The sequence below is a fragment of the Coregonus clupeaformis genome, unplaced genomic scaffold (assembly GCF_020615455.1).
Source record: "Coregonus clupeaformis isolate EN_2021a unplaced genomic scaffold, ASM2061545v1 scaf0104, whole genome shotgun sequence".
In the NCBI taxonomy this organism is placed as follows: Eukaryota; Metazoa; Chordata; class Actinopteri; order Salmoniformes; family Salmonidae; genus Coregonus; species Coregonus clupeaformis.
In genome coordinates, this window is record NW_025533559.1 from 83,618 (window position 1) to 97,309 (window position 13,692).

Here is a 13,692-nt window from a genome sequence, read left to right on the forward strand (position 1 = left end):
CTAAATACTTTTTTTCCCCACTGTACATCCCGAGTTTTTGTGCTTCTGGGATGGTTTATATGAAATTAGGCTACACTGCATTGCACACTGCAATGGATAGGCATTCCCAATCATGAGCCCGGCCTGCCCTGCTCTTGATGATGTTAACCCTTTTGTGCTGCCTAACCAATAACTGTGCTGTGTAGGGTGACACTTCAGGAGGTGAGTCAAAGGCTTCTTTTTAAAATATATTTTTATTTGTCCAAAATATGCAATATCTGTGCCAGGGTTTCCGTTAGGAAAATGTGGTGCCGGAGAAGGTGACCTGGAAGATTTTAAATGTACATGCCATTTGAGAAATTTACCGGATCCATATGCATTGGGCACAGTGCCCAGAGTGACAGAAATCACATTTAGATTATGGTAATGATTCTTAACAGAACATACAACTAATGTAATGAAGCAGCCAATAAAACATCATTTTTAAAAATTTGCCAAAATGCAATTAGCGGGAAAACAGTATTCTAAACAGCGCACCTGGGAAAAAAGCATTCTAAACAGCGCAACTGTTAGCGGTTCCATATGTGACAGAGATTAAAATCTCTGATAGAAACTTAGAACAGGAGAGAAATGGCATAGCGGTGGGTCCAATAGGAAAGTAAATATAAATAGATTTGCCAAAATTATACAATTACTCCTGTCTATACAGAAATAAATAAAATAATTCAAAATACTTCACCAGAAAGCATGATTTAGCCACAGAATAATCGAGGATCATTAGCTTATTTAAAAAAAATTGGGATTGTTGTGGATTGTTTCAAATCACAAGCTCGTAGGCCTCTGCCTATTAGGGAAGCCCACTATTTGGGCAGCGCACGTGGCAATAGGCCTAGATGATTATTGAGTTGCGGCTGTCAGTGAAAAGCATCTAAAATATAATGTGTCTTGAGTATAATTTAAAATGTTGAGACAAGAAGGGGAGGTGTGTGTGGCGAAGATATAGGTGAGCCACTCTCCAGAATGGCTCAGCTGTCTCCTGCTAATTCCTGCGCATTCATTGTTTCATTATGTGAATCGTTTGCCCTTAGATTTTGCCCATTACATATGTCACCAGTAGTAAATGTACTGTTAGGCTACTAACATCAAGAGTGCTTTGTGTTGGAGCCTATTTCTTCCTATTCAAGAAATAAGAGTTAGGCCTACCTGTTTGACAGGCCTACCATAGATTTTGTCAGCTAATTCCTTCAGTGACTCCTTAAATGTCTCGGTCTCAGTGAAGAGCTTGGTGTGTTAAGTTAAAACCAGGGCTCGAATTGAGGGGGTATGTGAGGATATTGTGGCTTTTGTTAAAGGAAATGGCTAAAAGCATAGGTCTACCCCTTTGAAAAACATTTAAAGGACCTGATTGTATAAAGATCTATAACAATGCTTTAGTCCGCAATGCTAGAAACAAGCTGTAAAATGCCAGGGAAAGACGTGACTGATGCATATTGGGATGTCTTTTGTTTGTCTCTATGACATTCAGAGGCTGCACTAGAACCTTCTATAGTCGAGGAGACAAAAAAATGGACTTTGCTTGGGAAGTAATATGTAATTCTGTCACTATCAATTGACTTTTGACATTTCAACAGGCTATTAAATAACATACTAACGCTAAAATCAGTCAGGAGCAAGCCAGGTAGCCTAAATTAATTATTATTTAGGCTGTTACTAATAATTCAAGGCTATAGCCTGCCATTTTAGAAATCAATTGTGAAGCATTTGTGACATGTTACAGGCTGGCAGGAGCGCTCAGCATTTCAACAACACATCAACAACAGCACTTCAACAACATGCCAATAAAGTACTTAGAATTAAATAATAATTAAACGAAAAATTAGGCTATACAGTCATTCTACAGTGACTTTGAGTTCACTTCTAGAAACATGAGTTTGGCCAGTCTTTGTTTTGAGGATCATGCGGTGAGCTATGCATGCCTAGTTTGTTAATTTAGCCTGGCAGTTAATTTAGCCTTATATTCCCATGCCCTAATCACATTCAACACATATCTATTTTGTAACAATAATAAAATAGAATAAATTAGAAAATTATAGTTTCCCAAATGAAACAAAGTTACAAGTGCATATAAGCCTACCTGATGATATGTGGCTGCTGTGTTAAACAAATGTTTTTTTTCTCTAATTGATTGATGATCAGATACTTCATATTGTAACTGGTTATGTTGTGCTCCATTTTTACAGTTGATAGACAACTTTAGCACTGTTCCAAACTCCGTTTTAACAATAGCCTGTATAGAAATCAAAACGTCTTCGGTGCTGCAGCATGTGCTCATTCGTTGTCATGCTCTGTTGTGGTATTAAATAAGATTCTGTTTGTCTCCAGTCATGTAAAATGACGTAGAATTGCATGAAATGCGTTTATAAAAATCTATTTTTTTCTCAACTGCAAATAAGACTCATGCAGCGCTTTTATTAAAATGGATATATTTTCACCCCTACCCTTGTCCGCAACCTTTTGGCTCCTTTGCCATGTAATGCTTACAAAACGAAGACCAGTTTCTAAAACTGAATAGCTATGGCTCTGGACTGGGTTTCCCAAAAGCATCGTAGCACTAAGATAATCTTCCGTCCATTTAGTGTCAACGGAATTAAGATGATCTTAGTGCTACGATGCTTTTGGGAAACCCAGCCCTGGTCTGTCCTAGGAGTGAGGCATCTTCTCTGCTATCCACTTTATGTTTTAATTATTATTTTGGGTATAGGGGAGGGTCACTTGCTTTTTTTCTCCAAGTGTTCAGGGACGGTTGGGTAAAACTTTATTTTACTGAAGGGAGGGACATCCATTTTCATTTCAGAAAGGTTTGATTTTTCCCAGGTATCCCTCATTATAAATAATGTACAGTCCCTTATGGGACAGAGTTCTCTGACTTTACCCAACATTTCTGGGAGCTCGGGGTCCACTTAATTTTAGGGGCTGTGTGGGTGTTTGACTGAGTCAATTTTGTCATTGACTGCATGTATTCTATTTGCAATAGGGCCACATCATAACTTTACATTCGGATGATTTAGTGTACATGAACCTTTGAGTCGTGTTTGGTGCTCATGTTAGGATTGGACCCTTAACGTTTTAGCGCTATCACATTTCCCTCACAAATAAACTCCTTACAGGCATGTCTTTACATTCTGACTGAATGTGAGAATAAAAAATAAAACAAATACAGGGACAAACTTACTCAAGAGACACACGTCTCATTGAAACATGTATTCCTGTTTCTTTTCCTCACAAACGTCGCTGAGTGCCAGCGACTACACCAAAATGAGCGTGAACAAACAGGAAATAGTACTGTAAGGTCATGGTGGGTTATCTCCATGCTCAATTCCAGGATGTGATTTCAGTTTCCTGAGGTATGGTGCACTGCAGCGGGGGCCCGCATGCCTCATTGTTAGGCCTTCTAGAGAGCTGGGTCCTGTTTATTAGGGCAGAGCGTAGAAAAATATTTCACAACAGAGCACAAAAATCTGCATTCTTATTGGTCAAGTTCAGGTCGCAGTAGCGCTATGATTCACTCTATCAAAACGTTTTCGCCTGAACTGAACACTACACTGTTTTAGTATCATCCAGTGCCCTCATATCACTAAGTGTACCCATCTGATAGCCTACCGCTCTTGTTATTTAACTAAGTGAGGTGGATTGAGGGTTCATTGATTCATTCAAGTATACAATGCCTTCAGAAAGTATTCAAACCCCTTGACTTTTTCCACATTTTGTTGTGTTACAGCCTGAATTTAAAATGGATAAAATTGAAATGTTGTGTCACTGGCCTACACACAATACCCCATAATGTCAAAGTGGAATTATGTTTTTCTAAAATGTTACAAATTAATACAAAATGAAATGCTGAAATGTCTTGAGTCAATAAGTATTCAACCCCTTTGTAATGGCAAGCCTAAATAAGTTCAGGAATAACAATGTGCTTAACAAGTCACATAATAAGTTGCATGGACTCACTCTGTGTACAATAATAGTGTTTAACATGATTTTTGAATGACAACCTCATCTCTCTACCCCACACATACAATTATCTGTATGGTCCCTCAGTTGAGCAATGAATGTCAAAACACAGATTCAACCACAAAGACCAGGGAGGTTTTCCAACGCCTCGCAAAGAATCTTCATTAACAAATATTGGCAGTAGAATGGCCTTACTGAAGAGCTCAATGACTTTCAACGTGGCACCGTCATAGGATGCCACCTTTCCAACAAGTCAGTTCGTTAAACTTCTTCCCTGATAGAGCTGCCCCAGTCAATTGTAAGTGCTGTTATGTGAAGTGGAAACGTCTAGGAGCAACAACGGCTCAGCCGTGAAGTGGTAGGCCACACAATCTCACAGAACGGCATCGCCGAGTGCTGAAGCGCGTAGCGCGTAAAAATCCTCTGTAATCGGTTGCAACACTCACTACCGAGTTCCAAACTGCCTCTGGAAGCAACGTCAGCACAAAAACTGTTTGTCGGGAGCTTCATGAAATGGGTTTCCATGACACAAGCCTAAGATAACAATGTGCAATGCCAAGAGTCGGCTGGAGAAAAGCTTGCCGCCATTGGACTCTGTAGCAGTGTAAACGCGTTCTCTGGAGTGATAAATAACCCTTTATTATCTGGCAGTCCAACAGACGAAAACAGGTTTTTAGAAATTGTTGCAAATCTATAACAAAAATACCTTATTTACATAAGTATTCAGACCCTTTGCTATGAGACTCGAAATTGAGCTCAGGCGCATCCTGTTTCCATTGATCATCCTTGAGATGTTTCTACAACTTGATTGGAGTCCACCTGTGGTACATTCAATTGATTGGACATGATTTGGAAAGGCACACACCTGTCTATATAAAAAGGTACCACAGTTGACAGTGCATGTCGGAACAAAAACCAAGCCATAAGGTCGAAGGAATTGTCTGTAGAGCTCCGAGACAGGATTGTGTCAAGGCACAGATCTGGGGAAGGGTACCAGATTTGAAGGTCTCCAAAAACACATTCTTAAATGGAAGAAGTTGAACCACCAAGACTCTTCCTAGAGCTGGCCGCCCGGCCAAACTGAGCAATCAGGAGAGAAGGGCCTTGGTCAGGGAGGTGACCAAGAACCCGATGGTCACTGACAGAGCTCCAGAGTTCCTCTGTGGAGATTGGGGAACCTTCCAGAAGGACAACCATCTCTGCATCACTCCACCAATCAGGCCTTTATGGTAGAGTGGCCAAATAGAAGCCACTCCTCAGTAAAAGGCACATGACAGCCCACTTGGAGTTTGCCAAAAGGCACCTAAAGACTCTCAGACCATGAGAAACAAGATACTCTGGTCTGATGAAACAAATATTGACCTCTTTGGCCTGAATGCCAAGCGTCACGTCTAAAGTACAGGCCTCTCTCATCTTTTTAAGTGGGAGAACTTGCACAATTGGTGGCTGACTAAATACTTTTTCCCCCCACTGTATATATATAAATTATTTGTATTTATGTTCCGGCCCCCGAAATCGGCCCGTGGCTGAATCTAGTTGATGATCCCTGGGCTAAGGTGTGTGTGCTGAGATTGAGTCAAATTAATGCACTGATAACAGGCTAGAACAAAAACCAAGTGACTCCCCTATCGCCTGACTTATCAGCTAACAATGTGCTGCCATGTTTGTTGTTAGTAATGTAGTTCAATGAGCGCCACCCACACAAGGAGGCTTTCAGCGATACCGGCTGTGCATTCCTGGATGGCTGCCAGCCAGGTCACAAGGGGCTTGTCCAAGCAGAGGAGACCGGTAGCTGGTCATGGCTAGAAGGGATCCAGCTTTTATCAAATTAACGTCTGATTTGACATTTCGTAGAAGGTTAGGAGAATTTACGCAGCAGGTTATGAGAAATAATGTAGCAGGTTATGAGAATTCGGTTAAGGTTAGGAATAGGGTTAAGGTTAGGATTAGAGCTAGCTATCCAGCCATTTGCCGCGCCTCTCCCCGATTAGAGTCACTGACCCGAGTGGCTAAAGGTGGAGAAAAAACGATGTCTAACAGACAACTGTGGGATAAGGAGACGTATACTTGGATGGCGGAGGAGGAATGGAAGGAAAAAGAGAGGCAGAGTAGGTCTAAGAGAGAGAGGGAGGAAGATTGTGAGCTTGAGTCGGGGAAAAATGGCGGGAAAAAGGGAGAAGGTTTGGTAAAGAAGAGTGGTAGGAAATGTAAGCAAAGTGAGCTGAAGACAGGAGGAGAAATGGAAGTGAATGAGGGTGAAGTATCGGAAGTGGTAGGTGTGGTGAAGTACTCGGAGCCAGAGGCTTGCACAGAGGGTCAGGATATAGATTCTGTGAGTCTGTGACAGTAGGAGTGAAGTTTTTGGAAAGAGTGGACCCTTGCCTTTTGGCTGATCCATTTGTGGTTTCAAGATGGGTCAAAAAAGCGTTGGGTATAGTGGAATCGGTGAGAGTAACCAGAAGTGGTCTAGTGATAATTGTTTGTGTAGCAGTAAATGTAAAAGTAGACCAACTGAAGGGGAATGGTGCAACGCAAACAGGGTGGTGAGAGTGGGGAAACAGAAGAGTCATTGTCTGTTCTTTTGAGTTTTGAAGTTGAGTCTTTGCCTGACAAAGTGAAGTTAGGATATATAAGTTATCCTGTACGAGCTTATGTGCCAAATACATTACGATGTTACAGGTGTCAAACTTATGGGCATGTAGCAGCAGTATGTAGGAGGGAGGTTCCAAGGTGTGGCCTCCTGTAGCTCAGTTGGTAGAGCATGGCGCTTGCAACGCCAGGGTTGTGGGCTCGATTCCCACGGGGGGCCAGTATGAAAAATGTATGCACTCACTAACTGTAAGTCGCTCTGGACAAGAGCGTCTGCTAAATGACTAAAATGTGTGATAAGTGTGCAGAATGGCATGAAACAAAGGAATGTGTAGCATTGGGGAAAGTAGTGGTATGTGCTATTTGTAGGGGTGGTCATAGGGCTGAGGATCAGAAATGTCCCGTGCGAGAGAAGCAGGTTGAGGTTTCCAGGGTAATAGTAGTGAAGAAGTTGTCATATGCTGAGGCAGTGAAGAAAGGGAGGGGGAGGGGGGAGAGTAGTAGGTTTGTACCAGTACAGAGGGATAGGCTAACAAGTGATATATGTTTCAGTAAGATTGGGTTTATAGCAATGGTTATTAATTGTACTGCAGGGATGGAATGTAAGTCAAAGAAAATTGAGGTTGTGGTGGCAGCTGCAGAGAGGTATTTGGGTGTGTGAGACTTGACATCAGAAGAGTTACAGGGAGTGTAAGTGGTGATGTCCCATAATTTCAGGTTGAGGGCATGAGGTAGGAATGAATATATTTAAATAGTGGAGAAGGGTGGTGTTAATTATGAATAATAATTTTGAATTTGTGAGTGTAGTGTTAGATGGTAGGGTATTTCTTTATTTTATTGTATTTTTCAAGCAAAATAGTTGTACTCCAGTCTAGTAGGTGGCGGTAATAAAACAAATTGGATGCCAACCGCCATTAAACCTCATTGAAGAAGAAGAAGGTTAGGATTAGATCAAATGCAAAAAAAAAGCTGGATCTCTTCTTGCCATGACCAAGGTAGCTAGCTGTCAGGGAGACCAACATGAGTGTTTACTCAGCTCTTGCTCTTCTCTAACACCTGAGCCTACTACAGGGTGATTTAGCAAATACTCTTGGAGCTGGCTTTATCTGTGTCTCATAGATCTGGCCCATAGTGGTAGCCTACACATGATGCAATGCAGTGCTACCCTTCCTTAGGGCGTTTTCACACATAGTTTTGCGCTATAGTTTGAATCAGAGGTCGACTATTTTTTTACATTGTATTTTTTCCACATTTGGTTCAGTTGGTTTCACATTGCCAAATGTCAAAAGAACAACAATTTTGAAACAAAACCACGTGTCCATGCAAGTAATTTGTTCATTGGACAAAAATGCTCACGTTAAATCCATTTATGATTATCATGAAGCATCACTTGTGTGTCCCAATCTTCATATTATGTTAGCGTTGGTCTTCCAACATGCGGGTGGAAACAGCGCAATAGCCGGTGGAAACAGCGCAATAGCCGCTCTAACTGCGACGTGAATAGGCTATATTCAGTAGCCTATATCCCAGCATAGCCCTAGTCTCCCCAATCTGCAAATTCCCTGAATATCCAAAATAAAGTTGACAAGTGAATATCATCATTTTATAGATTATCTGATCAAACGTCCATTCTATAGCTAGTTAGCTATGAAGATAGCCGTTTGATTAATCTGATCAAGGTCCCATGTGGCTCAGTTGGTAGAAACATGGCGCTTGCAATGTCAGGGTTGTGGGTTCGATACCCACGGTGGACTACAACTAAAATGTATGAACATTTGCTCTGGGTAAGCGCGTCTGCTAAAACGATACACAAAAATCCTAGATACTCATCAAAGGACGGATACTGTAGTTCCATGATGCTCCTCTTTTTGACAGATGTGTTGTTGCCCTGTATTGTTACAAACTTACCAGTAAACTCTCCAAGTTTAAAACTGACTTCGGGTCTCTGATTAAGGATTCCATCTTTTTCAGCCGGCTGTCCAGCCTCTTTTCCGCTCCGGACGACATGATAACAATTGAGTGAATCCAGGTCCGTCAATGGTATGTGATGGCAAGCTGAAATGTTCCGACAACAAACTTGTCAATACCTGCAGTTGCCCTTTAACCGGGCGGGCAGCACTCGAGACAACTCGATATTTTGCGGCTGGTTGGTGGAATGAGCAATAAAAACTGACAGCTCCACTGAACACGCGCTGTTTTGACGGTATAAACGGGTTAATAAGTTATTGCCAGTGTTCTCTCTATGTATTATTCGACATTAAAGAGGGTTTTCCAACTCAAATCCAGACAGAATCTCCCCGCGTACAATTCACTCACCCATTTGCGTTTCAGATCTATGACATACGCTGTTCCAAATCGTGGTATTTATCTTATGACAGTGTCGACTGCTGCAACAGTGTTGAACTCCTGCACTCCGTTCAGCATGACTCATTTATTATCTCGGTGTAAATGAAAGGTTTCTTCATTGTCAGGAATTATTTTCCTCTTATCTCATTGATTGATTTTACCGCCACAGCTCGTGCTCGCCACAACTTTCAGTATATTTGGAACGCTCATGTGTAGCTCTGTAAACTACCCTAAAGCACGGACCAACCTCAATGTCTTTTGGATTTATTTAACTGTCCTGATTTCAACTTCTGAACCAATCATAGAAGTTTATGTTTGGTTCAGATTTGGTCTGGTCCGCACTGGCCTATATTTTCCATATATCACAAACCCCCCAGGTGCCTTATTGCTATTATAAACTGGTTACCAATGTAATTAGACCAGTAAAAATAAATATTTTGTCACACCTGTGGTATATTCAAGCCAATCAGCATTCAGGGCTTGAACCAGCCAGTTTACCTTTTAGTCATTTAGCAGACGCTCTTATCCAGAGCGACTTACAGTTAGTGAGTGCATACATTTTTTATTTAATTTTTCATACTGGTCCCCCGTGGGAATCAAACCCACAACCCTGGCGTTGCAAGCGCCATGCTCTACCAACTGAGCTACACGGGACTACATAATACAGTATAATGTACTGTATTATACCCTACTTTACTCTAATGTACTCTGCTGAACTAAACTGTACCCTACTCTACTGAATTAAACTGTACTGTACCCTACTCTACTGAATTAAACTGCATCGTACTGTACTCTACTGAATTAAACTGCATCGTACTGTACTCTACTGAATTAAACTGCATCGTACTGTACTCTACTGAATTAAACTGCACCGTACTGTACTCTACTGAATTAAACTACTGTCCTGTGCTATACCATACCGTACTGTACTGCACTGTACTTTACTATGCTCTACTGTACTGAACTGTGCCGTACTGTATTGTGCTGTTCAAACTTATGAAAAGAAGTCAGACGTCTATGATTCGTTCAGACTTGGTACTTGTTTTGGTGCGGAACTCATTAGAATAATATCCAGAATGCTTTGCAAGTGTTAGTTTTTTACATTTACATTTTGGTCATTCAGAAGACGCTATTATCCAGAGCGATTTACAGTCAATGCTAAGGTAGATAAGGTAGATATACAACAACATATCACAGTCATAGCAATATTTTTTTTTTTTTGTAACTGTTACTGAGAATGTTATTGTAGTTAAAGTAGTCTGTTGGTTTATTTTGTAGGTTGGAATACTTTGAAAATCATTGCATCGCTGCCAGTTTGAAAGCTTTTGAAAAATCTAGCATAAGTGCATGTGACAGATGGGAGCATTAATAATGATATTCTATGTTGCAATCTCCTCTTTCCTACATGAAATGGATTTAAATATGATTATTGTGATATAATGCTTACTTCATTGAGAATGCATGTGTAGAATCAATGACCAAAAAATATGTATTTTCAACGTCTGTAAATGACATCTTTTCAACTTTCATTCAGAACTGAAAGTGAACCGATTTAAATATCCGGAAAATACATATTTTCAACGTCCGGAAATTCGTATTTTCAAAGTCCGGAAAATACATAATTTCAACTTTCATTCAGAACAGCAAATTAACCTGATTTCAATAGCCGGAAAATACCTATTTTCAACGTTCGGAAAAAAACTATTTTTAACACACGGAAAATACGTATTTTAAACATCCGGAAAAGTCGTATTTTCACCTTTCATACAGAACCTAAAATGAACCTAACTTCAATGTCTGGAAATATGTATTTTCAATGTCATTTTGCTTACTGGGTAGCCTGTGAGTCTTCTCTCGCCTATAATAGGCTATAAATAGCTGATGACATACAGTATTTGCGGAGCAAAATAACTTTCTCATTCGTGCTATCTTATTGGTGAATGGTGACTTTAATAATCGTTAGGCTTTAGGCGACTCGATCACCTCGTTCTTTGGGGTCATTTGGAATGAGATCATAGATTAATACAGTGGTAGCCTACCCTCGAGCGCTATCCTAGGCTATGTTGTCCCAGAAATTTACCAAATGCACAAAAAGCTTATTTCTCTCAAATCTTGTACACAAATTTGTTTACATCCCTGTTAGTGAGCATTTCTCCTTTGCCAAGATAATCCATCCACCTGACACATGGCATATCAAGAAGCTGATTAAACAGCATGATCATTACACAGGTGCACCTTGTGATGGGGACAATAAAAGGCCACTCTAAACTGTGCAGTTTTGTCACACAACACAATGCCACAGATGCCTCAAGTTTTGAGGGAGCATGCAATTGGCATGCTGACTGCAGGAATGTCCACCAGAGCTGTTGCCAGTGAATTGAATGTTCATTTCTCTACCAATGTCATTTTAGAGAATTTGGCAGTATATCAAACCAGCCACACAACCGCAGACCACGTGTAACCACACCATCCCAGGATCTCTACATCTGGCTTCTTCACCTGTGGGATCGTCTGAGACCAGCCACCCGGACAGCTGATGAAACTGGGTTTGCACAACCAAAGAATTTCTGCACAAACTTGTCAGAAACCATCTCAGGGAATCTCATCTGCATGCTATTCGTCTTCACCAGGGTCTTAACCTGACTGCAGTTCGCCGTCGTAACCGACTTCAGCGGGCAAATGCTCAGCTTCAATGGCCAGTGGCACGCTGGAGAAGTGTTCTTTTCATGGATGAATCCCAGTTTCAACTGTACCGGACAGATGGCAGACAGGGCGTATGGCATTGTGTGGGCGAGTGGTTTGCTGATGTCAATGTTGTGAACAGAGTGCCCTATGGTGGCGGTAGGGTTATGGTATGGGCAGTCATAAGCTACAGACAATGAACACAATTACATTTTATCAATGGCAATTTGAATGCACAGAGATACCATGACGAGATCCTGAGGCCCATTGTCGTGCCATTCATCCGCCGCCATCACCTCATGTTTCAGCAAGATAATGCACGACACCATGTCAGAAGGATCTATCTGTACACAATTTCTGAAAGCTGAAAATGTCCCAGTTCTTCCATGGCCTGCATACTCACCAGACATGTCACCCATTGAGCATGTTTGGGATGCTCTGGATCGATGTGTACGGCAGCGTGTTCCAGTTCCCGCCAATATCCAGCAACTTCACACAGTCATTGAAGAAGAGTGGGACAACATTCCACAGGCCACAATTAACAGCCTGATTAGTTCTATGCGAAGGAGATGTGTCGCGCTTCATGAAGCAAATGGTGGTCACACCAGATACTGACTGGTTTTCTGATCCAAGCCCCTACTTTTTAAAGGTATCTGTGACCAACAAATGCATATATGTATTCCCAGTCGTAAAGCCCATAGATTAAGGCCTAATGAATTCATTTCAATTGACTGATTTCCTTATACGAACTGTAACTTAGTAAAATCTTTGAAAATGTTACATGTTGCGTTTATATTTTTGTTCAGTGTATATATATATATGTATATATATATATATATATATATATATATATATACACAAAGGTATAAGGACACCCCTTCAAATTTGTGGATTCGGCTATTTCAGCCACACCCGTTGCTGACAGGTGTATAAAATCGAGCACACAGCCATGCAATCTCCATAGACAAACATTGGCAGTAGAATGCCCTTACTGAAGAGCACAGTGACTTTCAACATGGCACCGTCATAGGATGCCGCCTTTCCAACAAGTCAGATCATCTAATGTCTGCCCTGCTAGAGCTGCCCTGGTCCATTGTAAGTGCTGTTATTGTTAAGTGGAAACGTCTAGGAGCAACAATGGATCAGCCGCGAAGTGGTAGGCCACACAAGCTCACAGAACATGATCGCCAAGTGCTGAAGCGCGTAGCGCGTAAAAATTGTCTGTCCTCAGTTGCAACACTCACTACCGAGTACCAAACTGCCTCTGGAAGCAACATTAGCACAATAACTGTTCGTCGGGAGTTTCATGAAATGGGTTTCCATGGTCGAGCAGCCGCACAATGCCAAACGTCAGCTGGAGTGGTGTAAAGCTGGCTGCCATTGGACTCTGCAGCAGTGGAAACGCGTTCTCTGGAGTGATGAATCACGCTTCACCATCTGGCAGTCCGACGGACAAATCTACCAACCCCACTGCATATTGCGAACTGTAAAGTTTGGTGGAGGAGGAATAATGGTCTGGGGCTGTTTTTCATGATTTGGGCTAGGCTCCTTAGTTCCAGTGAAGGAAAATCTTAATGCTACAACATGCAATGACATTCTAGACGATTTTGTGTTTCCAACTTTGTGACAACTGTTTGAGGAAGGTCCTTTCCTGTTTCAGCATGACAATGCCCCCGTGCACAAAGTGAGGTCCATACAGAAATGGTTGTTCGAGATCGGTGTGGAAGAATTTGACTGGCCTGCACAGAGCCCTGACCTAAACACCTTTGGGATGAATTGGAACGCCGACTGCAAGCCAGGCCCAATCGATCAACATCAGTGCCCAACATCACTAATGCTCTTGTGGCTGAACGGAAGCAAGTCCCCTCAGCAAATGTTCCAACATGTAGTGGAAAGACTTCCCAGAAGAGTGGAGGCTGTTATAGCAGCAAATGGAGGACCAACTTCATATTAATTCCCATGATTCTAGAATGAGATGTTCGACGAGCAGGTGTCCACATACTTTTGGTAATGTAGTATAGATATATACAGTTGAAGTCGGAAGTTAGGTTGGAGTCATTAAAACTCATTTTTCAACCACTCCAC

The 13,692-nt window shown here is 41.5% G+C and overlaps 1 protein-coding gene across 2 annotated transcripts in view; it reads right to left on the reverse strand.

The window, feature by feature from the left end:
* LOC121549116 (rho-associated protein kinase 2-like) overlaps positions 1–9,007 on the reverse strand; it is an 85,736-nt gene extending 76,729 nt beyond the window's left edge. Inside the window, exon 1 of one of the 2 annotated variants that reach the window (XM_045213352.1) lies at positions 8,488–9,007. In XM_045213352.1, coding sequence (XP_045069287.1) covers positions 8,488–8,586 — 99 coding nt within the window. In that variant the 5' untranslated portion in view covers positions 8,587–9,007. The remainder of the gene's footprint in view (positions 1–8,487) is intronic. The other variant, XM_045213353.1, reaches the window with a different exon arrangement.
* Positions 9,008–13,692: the final 4,685 nt, after the last annotated feature.